Source organism: Dreissena polymorpha, chromosome 2 (genome assembly GCF_020536995.1).
Source record: "Dreissena polymorpha isolate Duluth1 chromosome 2, UMN_Dpol_1.0, whole genome shotgun sequence".
Lineage (NCBI taxonomy): Eukaryota > Metazoa > Mollusca > Bivalvia > Myida > Dreissenidae > Dreissena > Dreissena polymorpha.
Window position 1 is genome coordinate 18,342,278 of NC_068356.1, and position 19,532 is coordinate 18,361,809.

The window sequence follows — 19,532 nt, forward strand, 5'->3', positions numbered from 1 at the left end:
CCAATCTTAAAGACTCGACCACTGACGCTCGTCTACCAATGAACTATAGAGGTGTAAGCTTATTGTCCTGTGTCAGTAAACTATACAGTTCACTTATTAACAAGAGGCTCACACATTATCTAGACGATAACGACATTCTTGCCGAAGAGCAAAACGGATTCAGAAGCGGCCGCTCATGCGAGGATCACGTTTTCACATTAGACAGTATTGTAAGGGACAATAACTCTGTATTCGCTGCATTTATAGATCTACGCAAATGTTTTGATTTTATCGACCGTGAGATGCTTTTGTACAAACTTTTGCTAAACGGAGTTGACGGAAAACTCTATAACTCTATAAAAAGTATATATAGCCAAACAGTATCGTGCGTGCGGGTTAATGGTCGTCTAACAGAGTGGTTCCAGTGTGACAAGGGCGTGAAACAGGGAGACAACTTATCGCCGACGCTCTTCTCTGTCTTCGTGAATGACCTAGTAGCGGAAATAAACAACCTTGACCTTGGGGTCAAGATCGATGAAAGCTCTGTATCGATGTTACTATACGCCGATGATATAGCCCTTATCGCCAACTCGGAGGCCGATCTTCAGATTATGCTTAACCAAATGCATGACTGGTGTAAACGATGGAGGGTACTCATTAATACAGAAAAATCTAAAGTCGTGCATTTTAGAAAGGGGCGCTCACAACGAACAGATACTGAATTCAAAATTGGATTAAATGTGCTGGAAATTGTAGACAAATATAAGTGTCTGGGTGTAGTTATGCACGAAAAGCGTGATTATAGTTTTCATTGTGAAATGCTCGCAAAAAGTGCCGGGAGAGCTCTCGGGTCTATTATAAATAAAATCCATAATATGAAACAAGCTGGCTTTAAAACCTATGAAAAGCTATACAATTCGTGTGTGATACCTATATCGGATTACTGTGCATCCATTTGGGGATTTAAACACTTTCAATCAGCAGAAAATGTTCACCACCGGGCAATACGGTACTTTTTAGGTGTACATAGATTTACGCCTATATTAGCGTTACTAGGTGAAATTGGGTGGTTACCGAGCATTTACCGTAGATGGCTTGCAATGATTAGGTTTTGGAATAGACTTGTAAAACTTGACGAATATAGATTAACCAAACGAGCATTTGAAAGGGATTACAGTTCATCAAATAACAATAACTGGTGTAGTGAATTTAAAACGGTCATGTCTAGTCTTAACCTTACGGATTATTATAACCGTAAACGCCCCATTCCAATGGATTTAGCTAAAGAAAGCATGACTCAGTTTTATTCAATAATTTGGTCTAGAGACTATGAACGTGTTTCAAAGTTAAGAACATATAGAACCTTCAAAACTGAATATGTTTGTGAAGAATATCTGACACTGAACTTAAAAAGAAATGAACGCGCCTTATTTGCGCAATTCAGAACCGGAATTCTACCACTTAGGGTCGAAACCGGAAGGTATGTGGGTGAAGCCCCCGAGCAAAGACGGTGTAAGCTGTGTCACAGTGGACTGGTCGAAGATGAAACTCATTTTCTTGTTGAATGTGCTCTTTATGAAAACACAAGATCAGTTATATTTGGGAACATTTTGAACTCTGAAGAATATGCTACCTGTCAATCAAATAAAGATAAATTAGTTCTCTTGGTTAAATGTCATCCAAGAAAGTGTGCGAAATTTGTTGTAAATGCTTTTTATATCAGAAGCAGTATTTTATACAAGTAACAATATCTGTTGTATGATGTTGTGTCAGTTAAAACTTTAAAATAATATAATTATGTAAATGGGCTTCTAAGTATCAACTACGAAGTACACATTTTTCAGGCATATGTCTTCTTACTTATGATAAAATTATACATATCATATTATCATTGAACTCTTGTTATGTTCTTATACATATATCATATAGAAGATGCTAACTTATTCATTGAACTAAGTATGTTGCTCAAATATTTTATTGTCTATTTGTATAATAATGATCACGTTATATTTTACACTGTTGTTAAGGTGACTTATAGGCCTATTAGGCCGGGTGTTCTTGTATGCATTGTATATATGTCTGTTAATCTCCTGTACGTAAACACATGTCACTATAATAAAAGATTATCTATCTATCTATCTATCTATCTATCTATAAGAAAGGCGCGATGTACATGCGACTTGAATGGCTGGTGCGAATACTCGACGTAAAATGATAAAATAGAATAATGAACACTTCATGCTCATTAGAATATAATTTAACAAATGAGACGAACAAGCAGCCAATAACACTGCGAACTTGAATTAGTGCTATTTCGAAAACATGTCTTGTCATCGTGTTACTCCTGTTGCAAGCGCATTTACTGATATTAAGACTTTCATCTTACTAGGCAGTAAGAATACATAGAGGATATTTGTTGGATTCGATGGAATATCGATTTTATTTAACGAGTGATCATATAAAACAATATTTTCACGTGTGGCGCAAACCCGACCCCTAACTCTAACCCTACCCCTTACCCTAACCCTCTAACCCCCCATGCGCATTACAATACAATGCCTCGCTCGTTGTCGTTGTCCGCTTCCCGTATAGTTATGTCCATTGGGTGTTCTAGTATCCGAAACAAGAAATACCCTTTAAAAGAAATTCGGCGTATATCTTGACTTTGAAATAAAGTATATAAAAACGTTTTTAAATAATTAGATAAACACAACAGCAAAGGTTTTATTGTTGTTTTTTCACCTCACCAGTTGAATATCCATCGCATGAAATATGTGTTATGAAGTGCACGTATATTCAAACCACACAATGGTGTTCGTAGATACTACTGGAGATAACATCATATGTGTCCTCACAAGGTTTATTATTCGTGTATATCTTCGCGATCGAAATGCATGGTATTGTAATATTTGATTAACATGCAGTTTTCTTTCGATACATTCAAATCACACTGTGAGAGCCGCGTCATGCAAAAATGGGTCCTATTGCAATTACACCGTCTGATCAGTATCTACGCTGACCGTTATAAAATGACGCAAAACTTCATGGTCTCATCAGGTATCTCCTGATCAGACTACGAGAGTTCTCGCAATATAACATTTATCACTCGAAAACTAGTGATAACGGTATCAATGTCTAAATATCGTTTGCGGGGATGAATGACCATGCAATGCATCATACAAAGATGATTATTTTTATTAATTTCAAGGTTCGCCTATTGGTGAACGACTATGATAAATTATTCAAAAGTGATAGCTGTATATAATCTCAAGGATATATGCAGTGCCTTGCGTGAGGACAGTCGTAGTGCCATAAACTATGAGCAATGTTAACCAGTGATGTCCTTAAAAAACTAACATTTGTTTTAGATATGACAAATAACAATGTGAAATTACGTCAACACATTAAAGGGGCCTTTTCACAGATTTTGGCATTTTTTAACTTATTCATTAAATGCTTTATATCGATAAATGTAAACATTGGATCGTAAAAGCTCCAGTAAAAAATCAAGAATAAAATTAAAAAAAGGAAAAGAACATTGCCCGGACCAGGTTTCGAACCAGTGACCCCTGGAGTCCTGCCAGAGTCCTGAAGTAAAAACGCTTTAGCCTACTGAGCTATTCCGCCGAGTACACATGCTGAACGTATTTTTTACCTTATATAAGCAATCTTCGTAGTTTCACAAAATTTAACGACAAAAACAGAACTCTCCAAATTATTCAATCGTTTCGCGTTGCAACGCTTTATAATTTTTAGGTTTTAAAATCGTCAAAAGATGCAAATAATGGCTCTATTAGACCATGGTAAATGTTTAGTATTACTGTTTCCTCACAAATATCATAACTAAAACGAAAATTTGCGAATCTGAAACAACTTTTTTCAATTTTGTCAATTTACCAAAGCGTGAAAAGATCCCTTTAACATGTTAAGTTTAATATCATTCTCATGTTTCGCTTGTTTGTACAACAAGGGCATGATAATTGCTTATTATAACATATTTTCTGTATTAAGTCTTTAAAATTATATATATTAGAAAAGTATTAAACGATTCAAATATTTTCCGCATGGTTTGGAATTGCCCTTTTTAACAATTGCAATTGCATTGTACATCGCTCAATGCTTTTGATGTTTTCGAAGATTTGTATTGAATGACAAAAATACCATGTCATAAATGTAATTTCGACATCTCAGGAATAATAACTCGCAGACATGAACTTTGCCTCGGAAGTTTCATACATCGCGTACAGAGACCGATATGTGTTGCCGTAATACAATGTCTTAAAATGAAATATATCTGAAGATATGTATTGATCCCCTTGTTTTAACGCATATAAATTGTCTTACTCCATGTGGAACTGAAGCGAAGTAAGATAATGCCCGGAAATTAGAACCATCCAACCAAAAGTCTTTTTTCCGGCAAGGAAAAGTTGCAATCAGTATACGTCGCATTCAAAGGTACATTTGGGAATATAATTATGATTCCATTTAAATATAAGCTATAAAACATCTCGTTTACATGTATAGGATTCAGGCGTATACTGGAACAATCATCGAAATATTGAATTGTTTCTTTGTTCTTTTGCTTAAGTTCTTTTTCGGTTTTAGTTAACCATTTTTCGTGTATTTTAGTATAACGTTTGCATTTTAATTTAATAGCTATTCTTACCTTCTTTCAAATTGAAAATAAATTATTTGTCATTGGCTTTGACATAATTGAAATATAATGAATACGTATACATTTATAAAAAAATACGTTAAATGAAATTGCACAGTCTTCAAAATATTAATTTAATCTTGTCAAAGACATTTCAACTGGTATATTGTTATATCAAATGCGTTTACTTTGAAACGGGTTTGGTCACGTGTTAAACCTTTCGTCGAGTGCAATTTTTGAAATCTTGTTTTTTCCATTATATCAGCAAAATATCTGGGCAATATTATTGCTTCAAATGTAAAGTATAATTTCCAGACAAATAATCTTTGCGTAGCAAATACAACGAAATGTGTTTATGTTAAAAAGACATGTACTTAAGTATTTCAATATAGTGTACACAAGTTATTAAAACAGAGCGATTGCCTTAATAATAAAACACACAAATCAGCCGTTGCAAAATTACAGACACAATTAATAGTGAGTGCAATTGTGAATGCGCAACGAACACTCATTATTTTGTACTTCATATGTCACTTCTTTCCCAGAAGGATACGGACTATCATTTATTATCCAATAAATAAGGTTGCTTTTGGTCAATTACCGAGTTTTTCGAAAAGGGAATCTTTTTTATATGATATGCAAGAAACAATTTTGTTTATGCTTTTCGAGTAAAGACATGGAATGAATGTTATCACTTGCTTTCCATTACTGAAAATCCTCTATGTTTTCGAATAAATTATGACATGCATTTTAATTCATTATGGATTATGCTTTTACTGTGCAAAGCTGTGATTTAAGCATTTACATGTTTGGCGTGGTGTTATTTCTTTGGAAGAATGCAATGTTCATTTCTGCATATTTAAATTGTGCATTTTAAGATCGGGTTTCCGATCAAGATTGGACAAAATATTAACAAATAATTTTTTACATTATTTTTCACCGAACGGGATTTGTCTACTATTTAGAATCATCTTCCGGAAGATTTTTTTTTGTTTTCATGGGGTTTTACATTGACATCTTAGGCAAAATAACAGTCATGGCAAAGTTTGTTGAAGAGAGCTAAATGTCGGTATTCTATAGTATTGGAAGGGCTATCTGTGAACATGCGTTCACTTAATTAATCACATCAGAGTAAAGAATGTAATTAACAAGTGCTTCATTTGCTTCTTTAATGAACATATTATGTCTCTTACATTAGTTTCTCCTGTTGTAATGTATTTTCATCTGTTTGATGAGATTAAATCTATGACCTCATATACCTTAACAGATAACCCCATTCCTACTCTAGCATAAATACTTTTCTACATAAGTACATACTTTCATCACTATTAAAAGTTTTCCCAAGATCTTTTAAGGGGCCTTCGCAAATGTTCGTTGTAGTTATGATATTTGTGAGGAAACAGTAATACTGAACACTAATCATTCTCTAAAATATCCATTATATGCATCTTTTGAGGATTTAAAAACTTGAAAAGTATAAAGCGTTGCAACGCGAAACGATTGCATCATTTGGAGAGTTCTGTTGTCGTCGTATATTTTGTGAAACTACGAGGATTGCATATATAAAGTATAAAATACATGGATCATTCTATCAGGACGGATGGCCGAGTGGTCTTAATAAAAGACTTATACTTCAGGACTTCAGGGGTCAGTGGTTCGAGCCCTGTTGAGGGTAACTTTTGAAAAATTATTCTTGATTTTTACTGGAGCTTTTTTATCCAATGTTCACATGTATCAATATAAAGCATTTAATGACAAACTTCAATACATGCACAAATCAGTGAAAAGGCTCCTTTAAATCTCTGCACATCAAACTGAGATAAAGCTTAGGTTTAAAACAGTTATCATTTAAAAAATCAAAGCAATATACATTTTACCATTTGCACTTAATGCATTTTCATATCTAATTAAATTTAAGCTTTACAACGGCATGATCTATTAAAATAACGTTTTTTTTATCTGCAATAAACAATTACTATCTAATGTAACCTGTTTAATACGCATATACGCATTAATCGTATGTATATCTGTTACAAATCGTGCTTTCATAACTGTGTTTATTGAGTACTGCATCGAAATGATTGAAAACTGTATCACGATTTATATAATGTCATATTATCGACTACATTGACTCAGATTCCATAGATTTTTCGTGAATTATCTTGGCATAAATTTTCTCGACCGATTTGTTAAGTTATTAATAGTAACGCAGTAACATCAATTCGTGGAAGCTAATTCAAGACGCCAATACATTTGAAATGAAGAGCATCTTAAAATAAACGTTCCCGCATTGTTTTAGAACCATTAGTCAAATGTGTTAAGGTGTCTAGGAAACATAATCGCACAAGTGTAATTTAGAATTTCATTTAAATTGATATCGCTCATCACATCTCGCTTATAATGTTCGTCTCATCCGAGAGCAGAATGTATTTAATATACTTACATTATTTTTTATTATCAATGGTTATAAATTGAAAGTGGTAATAAGTCAAATACTAGATCCAAATTGCACTTCTTTTGTCTATACCAAGTTAGTGCGATTGCGTTACTTCATTCATCGAGAATTCTCAACATGTTAATTATTCCTGTTTGTTATATCGATTCGTATATGACTCTCTATTATAGAGTAATGTTATTAACATTTTGATAATATTGTTATTTACAAACTTATATACGGAGCATTATTTTTCTTAATGTCATATAAAAGTATATTTCTGATAACATAAGAATTATTTTCCTATGTGATTTTTATACGAATTTTATCATCTAATTGGGGCTAACTTGCGCACGATAACGCGACAGCATTGTATGTTAATAGTAATTTATTTATGTTTTTATAATTTAAAACCCAAATATATATATTATTTTGGTAGATTAGCTCGGACAATTCTCCTTTGACTATTAACATAAGTACATTATTTTCACAGAAAACCCCACAGATGTAGTAAACATTAATACCATTTAGAATCTGCAAATGTACTACTGTATTGGAATAACATACAAGTGTAAATTGAATACCAGTAAATGCATACTGTCACTGAAAAAGTCACCATGACTACTCATATTTAGTTCATTATGGAGACATTATCCACGTTTACGACGTGCCACATTTTCTTACTCCACACAGCCATCGAGTGATCATTTTATTACCGGCGGTGATAATTTTACATTTAATTAGCAATTAATGAGCACTTTATTAAGCTATGGTTTAATGATATACTTTAAGACACACAGGAACATCACGATATGGTCGATATTTCACCCACAATACGCAATAGGGAATTAATCTCGCAGAAACCTTTTCATATATAGGACTCTACTCTTTCTACTCTTAACGGTACTAAAAACTCGTTATAAGCTATGGGTTATCGTTTGTTAACATCTGATCAAAGTAAAGGCGTTCAACACAGTGCATACTGAGATTAACCACACTAACACACACACGCACGCACGCACGGGTGCACACGCACAAACGTACAAACATACATACACATATACATTGCAATATATATTATTTAAATTTGTAAGAAGTGGCAATTTTCAACGGATCACACTTTATAAAGAAAATAAAAATAAAAATACACATAACGTTGTTCCACATGCTCATTGCAGGAAACGTATCGGACGAAACTTAAATATATAACACGAAAAAAAGAATCCGCAAACGAAAACAGCGTATTATTGATTTGATCAAATTCGACTTTATAGCTTTTTTCTTACATATTTTTTAATTATTAATTTATATCTCCATTGAGTTATTTAAATAATTATGATAATAAGTAAAAATCTAAATAAAAATCTGTCTGCAATGCGTATCGTACCCAGACCCTCTAGAATCAAAACCGTATCCGCTTATTGATAAGGAGCTGGTTGTCGCCGTTTGAGATAAGCTTTCGATTATAATTTGTAGTGCGTCGTTAAATACTTGTTTATTCTAGTCTTATTTGTGAATAAATTACAAACACGACAAAATTAACTTTATGATAGTGTTTACAAGTATTGAATGACGTACACGTGAAAGCATTTCTAAGCTAGTCAAAGAAAAATAATGTTTATACAAGTCCAACTTCAGTTATTAATTTTATGATTATTCTTTGGGAAAATAATTGACACAACGGATGGCATATGTATGATGCAAATTCACATCCAAAATGTCACACTTCATTTGCGATTTCTGTGCTGATTGATAACGAACGTCAGTTATGTTTCCAAGAACCAGCGCCCTTGTGATCAATACAATTCTCAGAAGAATAGCTGGACATTTTCTCTCGAGTGATTGATTTCCACTTGTCTCAACACTTTTCCCTCAATGGATCTTAAATGAAGCCTCTAAAATGAATTCAACTGTTCATGATACAAGAATTGCAATGCTTGTATATCTTGTTCTTTACATGGTACACTTATTATAAAATGATGCTCTTTAAAACAATGAAATATGACGATGGTTTCATATGGCATTGCGATTTTCAACGTTTTTTTCTACCTCTTCGTTGGACCTATAATATAAAAACGGAAGTTTTATGAACGTCATATAGCGTTCGTAAGGGGATAATCCGCCTTTTTCATGTAGCACCATTTTAAGGGACTTGTTTAAGATGTTAAGATTTTTGAAATAAATATTCTAAAAAGGATTTGGGGAATGTAATATTTGGAAAAGTTTAAATGATTGTTGTAAAAATAAAACATAAACAAGTTTCATACTAGTATCTGTTAAGAAAGTAATGCATGCGTTTTAAAGTGATTGAAACAACAAACTATTGGGTTGAATAGCATCTAATTAACACACAGCTATTAAGCAGGAGGCTGTAATATAAAATGCCAGGACATACATGCGTTCCATTACAATTGATATTAGATATAAACGTATACATATGTTCAATTATGTATAATCATTATTATCAACACGTATAAATGTATTCCATCAGCTTTTATATCAACATATACTAGCATTCCATTAGCTGTTTAATAAATATAATAGCATTCATGAGTTCTTAGAATGTGCAATAGTTAATATCATCACATGCAAGTATTACGCAAGCTCTTTCAATAAATATCATCACATATAAACGTGTTCAACAAGGTCTAATACTACATACCATTACATAAACAGGTTCTACATGCTCTTATACTAAATATCCACAAATGACGTGTTTCACAAGGCATAATGATTAATAGTAACACCTACACGTCATACAAGCTTTAATAACATATATTTCGTTCAAATGGGTCCTAAGCAATTATAAAACATATCAACACATACATTTGTTTTTCAAGCGTTAGGAATAACTATTATCTCGTAAAACCGTTTACTCGCAGAGAAAAAACAATTCGTTCCCGAAGTTGCCCATGACACACATATGATATTAATAAAGCATGTTTTGTTTGTTTTATATATCTTTTTTTTAAAAGATATTTGAGATTTGAGAAATTGATTTAAAGTAACATTACTACTCAAAATCAACAAAAATTTCGTACAATATTTCGTAAAATAAAGCTAAACAATTAAAAATCATTGTTCCTTATGGCAATTGCCAACATTTCAACACCAGATGTGGTCTGGTAAAATAGATGTTTGCGATACAAAATGCTCGTTTTTATTATGGTTTTAACATGGTACCATTTAAGTGTTTGTGTGTCGTATGAATAGATATATTCGCAGGTAATTAGCATGGAATTTATTGGAGTCACAAATAAATAAAAACTAGCATTTTGTATCTACAGAATTCTATGTAATCATACCACATCCAGCGTTGAAATTGTGGCTATTGCTATAAGGAACACTGATTGTTAAGCTGTAAACTTTATTTTACGAAATACTTTACGAAATTTTCGTTGATTTTGAGCGTTATAGAGACTTTAAGTTATTTTGGTTAAAAAAGAAGAACACAATAGCTCAACATAAAACAATATCGTGTCTTATACGGAAATACCAAATACCAATCGAACCATGACTGCAGTTGCCTTAGACACAAGCAAAATAACGTTAATCATGAAAGTAATTGAACAAATAAGATCTGTCGCCATAGGATGACTTATGCCCCCTATAAACGCTTGATAGAAGTAATGAGCATTTTTCAAAACCTAAACGCAGATTTCAAAACCTAAACGCGGACCCTAACTTCAAGGTCAAGGTCACAGGGGTCAAAATTTTTGTGCGTATGGAAAGACCTTGTCCATATACACATTCATACCAAATATGAACTTTATATCTCAAGGGACATATAAGTTATGAGCATTTTTCGAAATCTTAACGAAAAGTGTGACGGACAGACAGACGTACAGACAGACGGACAGACAGACGGACAGTCCGATCACTATATGCCCCCTTTTCTTCGAAAAGGGGCATAACTAGACATTACTAAATACTAAGAGGCCTAACAGGCATTAAAGGGGCCTTTTCACAGATTTTGGCATGTTTTGAAGTTTGTCATTAAATGCTTTATATTGATAAATGAAAACATTGGATCTAAAAAGCTCCAGTAAAAAATCAAGAATAAAATTAAAAAAAGGAAAACAAAGTAGCCGGTAGCATGGCTCGAACCAGTGACCCGCGGAGTCCTTGAGTAAAAACCAATTAGACCGCTCGGCCATCCTGCCAAGTATGTACAAGAGTCGTATTTTATACCTTATATAAGCAATCTTCTTAGTTTCATTAAATTAAACGACAACAACAGAACTCTCCAAATTATTAAATCGTTTCGCGTTGCAACACTGTATAATTTTCAGGTTTTAAAATTGTCAAAAGATGCATATAATGGCTATATTAGACCATGGTAAATGTTCAGTATTACTGTTTCCTCACAAATATCATAACTAAAACGAAAATGTGTGAATCTGAAACAACTTTTTCAATTTTGTCAATTTACCAAAACGTGAAAAGATGCCTTTAATAGTCATCCCATTTCTTTACGGATTTAAATTCAATTTAATTTATTACATTAAATTTTAATTGTATTGCAATATGCGTATGTTATTTTATATTACAATATTTTTGTGTGTTTTATAAACGTATTAATCTATTAAACAAATAAGGTTTGGCAATGTCATAAAAAGTTATGCAAGAAAATATCATTGCCTTCATTTACTATTTCCAAGGCAATACAGACAGATGTAGAACACTTTTTGAAAACGTAATACAAACTATCGTTGTCAACTAAATTTTAGAAAAAAGATATATCAAGAAAATATATTTGACAGCCCCTTTTAAGTCAGAGAGTTTCAAATGCATCATTGTCGAATGTTAGCGTTCTTTGATGGAAGCTGAATAGAGTTTTTCTTATGACATGTATTCTTTGTCAAATTGTATACTAGTTAAAGATGATGTTCGCTGAACATGTATTTAAACAGTACACGCATCGGTTTTGTATTGAATTGTGTCGGCAACCTGTAATATTCCTTAAATAAAATACTAGTGGGTCTTTACATAAATGTATCTTCAGCTAATGTTTCAGCACTTTCGTAATTCGAATAATTAAGAAAAATACCAATTGAGTCTTTTAAATATGATTTTTGTCTTATTCTGCGGGAAGACACATATTAATCAAACTTGAAGTGGTTAATTGTTTCGTTATTAAAGTATGTTTTATTAAAAACAAATGTTGCGTATTACCCGTTGATTGCCTGCCTTAAGGCTCACGGGTTTTTGACATTTGATATGTTTCTTTTATCTACAAATTTGAGACACATGCAACACTCAGATATGATAGTGTGTGTTTTGTTACGAAATTCATTAGATAGACTTCACTGTGCAATCAAGAAAGTGTTGTTAGTATTTGTTACACAACATACAGTAACTGTAATTCTTAATTGTACCTATTATAATTTGGTTAAATTGACAAGCAATACGTCCTGTCATCCCCATAATTAAATGCAATCAAATTGCAATAAATCAATGTTTCGCAAGGAAATTGTTAGATAGCATTTAACTAGAAATTAACAACAACTTTGTGTTGCCAGTTGTTTACATTAATATCACTCTGTTGAAAGAGCATTAATTTTACCATGCTCTTGTTTATACTGCATCAAATTGAACATATGTTTGACATTTAAAAAACTGTTAGAATAAGCTTTGATAGACTAGCAGTTTAGTTTAGTTATTGGTTTTGTAGTGAAGGGATATACATGGAAATATTTTATAGAACCAATAGAAAATAGTTGTTTAATGCTATATATGAAAAGTCTAGTTTGTGCGAAACAGTTAAATAACTATACAGTGTGAATACAGGTATTATATAGTTAAAAGTGCATTAGTGTGTGTGTCTTATTTTCCTGAGGTGGATTAAATGGATCCTATAGAACAATTTTTGGTAGCAGAGCGAGGTTTGCCAATTTCTACATCTCACTATGAATGACAAAGAAGATGAAGACACCCCTCAGGAGGCCCCTCAGGAGAATTTGGTAGAGTTAAAAGGTAAGAAATCTAGATGTAAAGCAGCATTCACCAGGGCGCGTAATAAAATGAAAGACATTTTAAGCGATGATGCGCCAAACAAAGATCTGGCGAAAGAGTCTCTTGACAAGTTGAAGATGCTATGGACATGGCAGTACAAAGTCCTCAAGACCTAGCCTTAGTGGTGAAAGATTCAACCGAATTGGCAAGTACTTTGAATGAAATTGACATTTTTGAAAAACAGTATGATGAACTCGTGAGTTTATATAATGAAGTTTTCACAGTAAGCTCCAAGTCTAAACACACAGTAAGCTCCAAGTCTGACCACACAGTAAGCTTTAAGTCTGACCAAGATCATGAATCCACCCATGAAGCCGGTATTAAATCGGATTCCGCATTAGGCAAGGATATGTGGAAACAACTTCAACGAGTAAAGATCCCCGTGTTCGCGTGTGACAAGACAAAGTACCCTGCATGGAAGGCAGCTTTTCAAGCATGTACTGACGAATCGACAAGTACCCCACAGTACAAACTTCTGCAATCACGTCAGTACCTAGGTGGCGAAGCACTACATTCTATTGAAAATCTGGGACATTCGAAAGAGGCATATAATGCTGCAAAGGAAAGGCTTGACAGGAAATATGGTGGTACCAAAAGAGTAGTAAACAAATTCTTACATGAGTTAGAAAATTTCCAGCCGTTAAAGAATGAATCGCCTAAAGAACTTGAAAAATTCGCTGATTTACTTGACATTTCAGTTATTAACTTAAAGGAAGTAAACTATCTTCATGATCTTGAAGGAGAATCGTTATATGACTGTTTGTTAAAGAAACTGCCACAAACCATGTCAACACGCTATATGAGAACACTCCATGACAAGTCGTTACCAGACTCTGTTGAAACATTGAAAACGTTTGTGAATGAAGAGACGGAATATGCAGTCCATGCAAATGAGACTATTTATGGTTTGAAACACCAAGAAAACCCGCGAATGAAACCCCAAAAGACCTTCTTCCTAAAAACAGACGCAAGGCAAAAACAATCTATTAAATGCCAAAGTTGCAGAGAAAATCACAATGCATGGGAATGCATGAAATTCAAGGCTATGAACGTAGAAGAACGATGGAAACAAGCAAAAGATGTTGGACTTTGCTTCAGATGCCTTAAAGATTATCATATGGGGAAAGAATGTAGAGTAAAGGGACAGTGTGGAATAAATAGTTGCACAAAGACACACAACATACTATTACATAGAGATTTGTTGAATGTTAATGCTAAAACATTTCACACAGTACCACAAGAAGATGTCTCGAAGACATATAGTGCTCATAATAGATCAAGTATTGCTCTGAGAAGCATTCCGGTAGTAGTATCAGCAAGCAATCGTGAATTAGTCATCAATGCATTGTTAGCTGATGGGAGTACAACGTCTTATCTAAACGAAGATGTTGCATGTGAATTACAACTCCAATGTGAAAGAAAAACCATAGAAGTTAGTGTGATGAATGGAAAATCAGATAGATTCAGCACTAGGAATGTTATGTTCAAACTCCAGAGCTTAAATAGAGAATTTGAACTTTCAATGGAAGCACAATCAACAAGAAATGTAACTGGGAAACTTCAAACAGTGAATTGGCAAATAATGAAAGAGCAGTGGCCACATCTTAAAGACATACCATTCCATTCCCAAGTACTGGTAGAAAGAAGAAGATAGATTTACTGATAGGTCTTGACTATGCGCACCTTCATAGGTCACTTGGAGAGATAGTAGGTGGTGATGGTGAACCAGTGGCTAGATTGACACCGCTTGTATGGACATGTGTTGGGCCAATACACAGAGAGAGTAATCATGATAGCACTAGCATATTTGTATTCCATGCTAATAATACCTTGGAGACTTCATTGAAACGGTTTTGGGAAATTGAAAGTGAAACCAAATGTCACTACAAGACAAAAAAGTGCATATTAAAATAGAAAACCGTATTGAACACAAAGACAATAGATACATAGTTCCATTGCCATGGAAATCAGATAAAGAGACATTATCTGACTACTATAATAGTGCCTTAAACAGACTATATGGCACTGAAAAAAAAAAGAAGAAATCTCCTGAATTGAAGCGGGAGTATAGTGACATCATAAGAAAATGTGAAGAGAACGGCTTTATTAAGGAGGTTGAAAGAAAAGACAATGAAAAAGTATGGTATTTGCCACATTTTGCTGTAGTGAGGCCAGAAAAAGAAACAACAAAAGTTCGAATTGTGTTTGATGCATCATCCAAACATGAAGGCACAAGTTTGAATGAGTACCTAAGTACAGGTCCAAAATTGCAAAGAGAACTGTTTGATGTGTTGCTAAGGTTCAGAAGAAATCAGATCGCAGTTGTTTGTGACATAGCGGAGATGCATTTGAAAGTTGGCCTAGCAAGTGAGGATCAAAAATACCAAAGATTCCTATGGAGAGAATCACCAGAAAGCCCCATCGAAACATTTGAATTCACACGTTTAGTGTTCGGAGTTAACTCATCACCATATCTAGCCCAATATGTATCTCAACATAATGCTTTGTTGCATGCTGACATAAATCCGATGGCGGCTGAGACAATTCTGAAGTCTATTTACATGGACGATAGCATGTATTCTACGATAAACGTGACATATGGAATAGGACTATGTAGACAATTGAGAGAGCTGTGGCAGAAAGCTCATATGCATGCCAGAAAGTGGATTTAAAGTTCACTAGAAGTGTTTGAAACAATACCAGAAGATAGAGCAGCAGAAATAGATTTAGGAACAGGAATTCTGCCAACAAGTAAAGCTCTTGGAATATCCTGGCAAGCAAAACATGATGAATTTATATTCAAAGTCGGTGATGAAATGACCATGCCCGATGAAATCACAAAGAGAAATGTATTGAAGACTGTTTGTAGGATATTTGATCCTTCAGGTTTTTTAGCGCCATATGTAGTGCGAGGGAAACAAATCATGCAAGACATCTGGTTAAATGGGGTTGACTAGGATGAAAATGTGAGAGAAGCAGAGAAGTTGAATTTTGAAAGGTGGTTCGATGAGGTTAAACATTTAGATAAGATCAAGATTTTACGTTGTCTCAAAAACGAAAATAATGAAACACGGCTGAAGTCAATGTCAATTCATACATTTGTAGATGCGTCATCAATTGCATATGGAGCAGTTACATATTTGAGATGTGAGTATGAAAATGACGATGTGACTGTACGCTTTGTAGCTGCAAAAAAGCAGTGTTGCTCCCACTGAATCTACTAGTATCCCAAGACTTGAACTACTCGCAGCGACACTTGGTTTAAAACTGACATCAAGGATTTGCAAAACTGTTGAAATAGAAATCAAACTAGTAATAGTATGGTCGGACAGCATGAATGTCATATACGAAATAACAGCAGACAATTCAAAACATTTGTTGCAAACAGAATTGTTGATATTCACAGAGTAACAAATCCAAGTCAATGTAGATATGTTCCAACAAACGAAAACCCAGCAGACTATGTGTCAAGAGGTTTACCTGTTAACAGTCTTGCTGTTGCCAACAATTGGTGGGAAGGCCCCAGCTTTCTAAAAGAAAGTGAAAACGAATGGCCAAAGAGCAAAATTTATGTGGGTAATGGTGGAAAACTTGGAATGCGAAAAACAGCACACACAAATTTGCGTACATCTTATGTGTCACAAGAAGAGTGGAAACTTAGCCCGGAAAGATATTTAAATTTGACAAAACTTGTTATAATTCGAGCATGGGTCATTAGATTGATTTGTTGAAAACTGCAAAATGAAGAAAGAAGATCGAGTCCATTGGCCATTGAATGTAGTTGAAATTGAAGAAAGCAAGACTGAAATGATCAAAGAGACACAGAGACGATATTTTGCAGAAGAGTATTATAAACTTAGTAAGAATCAGAAAGTAGGAATTTCCAGCAAACTGATCAAACTGAATCCAAGATTAGACACCGAACGGGTGATAAGAAGTGACAGTAGACTAAAGTACTCTGACTTTCTTCCATATGACACAAAATATCCTGTGTTACTACCCAGAAAGAGTCCTGTTACAGAGTTAACTGTGAAAGATGCCCATGAAAGGAACAATCATAGGGGAACAAACCAAACACTCTCTGATCTGTCAGTGAAATACTGGATTGTAGCTGCTAGAGAACAAATAAGAGACTGGGAAAACAAGTGTTCTGAATGCAAACGAAGGAAAGGCCATCCAAAGGATCAAATCATGGCACCTCTACCAAAAGTGAGAACAAGTGTAACCATGCGTGCATTTAGTTATGTCGCAGTAGACTTTTCGAAATTCGGACCCGTGGCATAGAGCGGAAAAGGCCTGGTGCCAGATGAAGAAGATTAGAGCATGAACTCAGCTTCAAGAGATCAAGTGCAAGTGTAAATAAGCTAGTTGAATGTTGGTTGTTGTGTTAAGTGGCATAATAATCCACAAAGCAACCACAGTTATTACTGATAGGTGTAAAAAGTTTCTATATCCAGATTTGCAATTTGACTCAGAGCGCTAAATAATCATTGTGTATCCATATTTATGGGAAGACAACATAGTAAACATTTTGTTAAACTGAAGAGCTTAAATTTTGCATTATGTCTTGTAATTACATTTTAGTTTACTATACATTGTATGATATTTTTATGATAGAGAAGGTTTATTATTTGTTGCTTTTATTACAAACTTTTATCATAAATATATCATATATATGCATGTGAAATGTTATAGTTTTCTTTATAAAAATAATGCGATTGTGTGTTGAGAATTTTGGAGATTTTTCGTTTATATTGTAGTATGATATTACAGTAAATTATAGTTAGTATAGTAATAGTAACGCTTCCACTGAATCTAGATAAGCAAATAGTACAGAAGATATGTCATACTATTAACATTTGATAGAATACAGTATAAGTCTTATACTTACGGCATTTGATAGAATATAGTATAAGGCATACTTTTGAAATTTGACAGAGTACAGTTAGCATAAGCAGTTAGCATACATCTGGTATACTTGACATTTTGATAAACTAAAGTTTATCAAGGTAGGTGAGAATGTTCTGCAGGGAAATTGTTGGATAGCATTTAACCATGCAATTAATAACAACATTGTGTTGCCTGTTGTTTACATTAATATCACTCTGTTGAAAGAGAATTAATTTTACCATGCTCTTGTTTATACTGCAGCAAATTGAATCGATGTTTGACATTAAAAAAGCTGTTAGAATAAGCTTTGATAGACTAGCAGTTTATTTTAGTTTTTGGTTTTATAGAGAAAGGATATATTGATCTTTTGCATGTTTTTTCGCAGGCTAATGTAATCAAAAACAATACAACGGCACCACATATTGGTTCATATATTTGATTAATAAGCGTGTTCGTGAAAATTATCAATTACAAACTGGTCGATCGTTAAACAGAAAGGTAGTCTGACATAATCTCTTACCGCACGCGCATCACATGTATTGCACATATATCACATCACGCATAAAGGACGTTTTTCGTAACGAGTTGAGCATGGGTGTACAACACGGAATTCACATCTTGGAAGCCAACGGGAGCTTTAATGGAATTCGGATAAGGATACAGGTTCCATCGGCATTCAACATATATTTGGCGAGAACAATTTGTCTGTCATCACGCGAAGCAATTAACAACCACGAATGGATACTTATTAAGTGCATTTGGGATTGAGATTAGCTATTTAAAGATTTGCATTGAGGGTAAAACCATATTGTGCAGTGTTTGAACTGATTGTAGACTGTTATTGCTTGTTTAATCATTCATCGAATCAGAGTTCAATTCGAAATATGTTTCAAGGAGGTACTAAATACTACATACTTGTTCATAGTCCAGTTATAGTGTCCAGATGATAGTTCCAAATCCCAAATAATAAAGTACATCTAGGGATAGTTAACGATTAATGAGGTAAAATACATTAAATAGACAACAACGCACTTGAATGAATGATATGTCTTTTCCTGTATGCCTTTATTTACAAGACAAAAATAGTTACATAGTAGACACCTTACATGCAACTCAGAACAGTCGATCGCAATTATACGAACGACGTGCTGTACATTCGATGTAAATGGCTGCTGCAAATACTCGACGTTAAATTATCAAATAGAATAATTAACACCTTTTAGAATATCATTCAATAAATGAGACGAACAAGCAGGTAATAACACTGTGAACTTTAATTAGTGTTATTTTCGAAAACATGTCTTGTCATCGTGTTACTCATGTTTCAAGCGCAATATATTAAGACTTTCATCTTAGTAGGCAGTAAGAATAAACTTTGTAAACAGTGGTTATTGGTTATCGATTGACAAATAGAAGCAAAGTTAAGTTTCAACTACATCTATAACTTGCTTTGTTACCACAACAAATTACAAACAAGAAACGTGATCTAGAAAATCGCAGTAAATACAATTAACACACTCAAGCGACTTACATACTGAACTAAAATTATACTTGACGTTT

At 33.8% G+C, this 19,532-nt stretch overlaps 1 protein-coding gene across 1 annotated transcript; it reads left to right on the forward strand.

Moving 5' to 3' along the window:
• The first annotated feature begins 16,823 nt into the window (after positions 1 to 16,823).
• LOC127869569 (uncharacterized) lies at positions 16,824 to 17,366 on the forward strand. Its single transcript, XM_052412225.1, has one exon. The coding sequence runs from the start codon at positions 16,824 to 16,826 to the stop codon at positions 17,364 to 17,366; it is 543 nt and encodes a 180-aa protein (XP_052268185.1).
• Positions 17,367 to 19,532: the final 2,166 nt, after the last annotated feature.

Coding starts and splice junctions, on each gene's coding strand:
- LOC127869569 (XM_052412225.1), top strand. CDS start 16,824: ATGAAGAAAGAAGATCGAGTCCATTGGCCATTGAATGTAGTTGAAATT.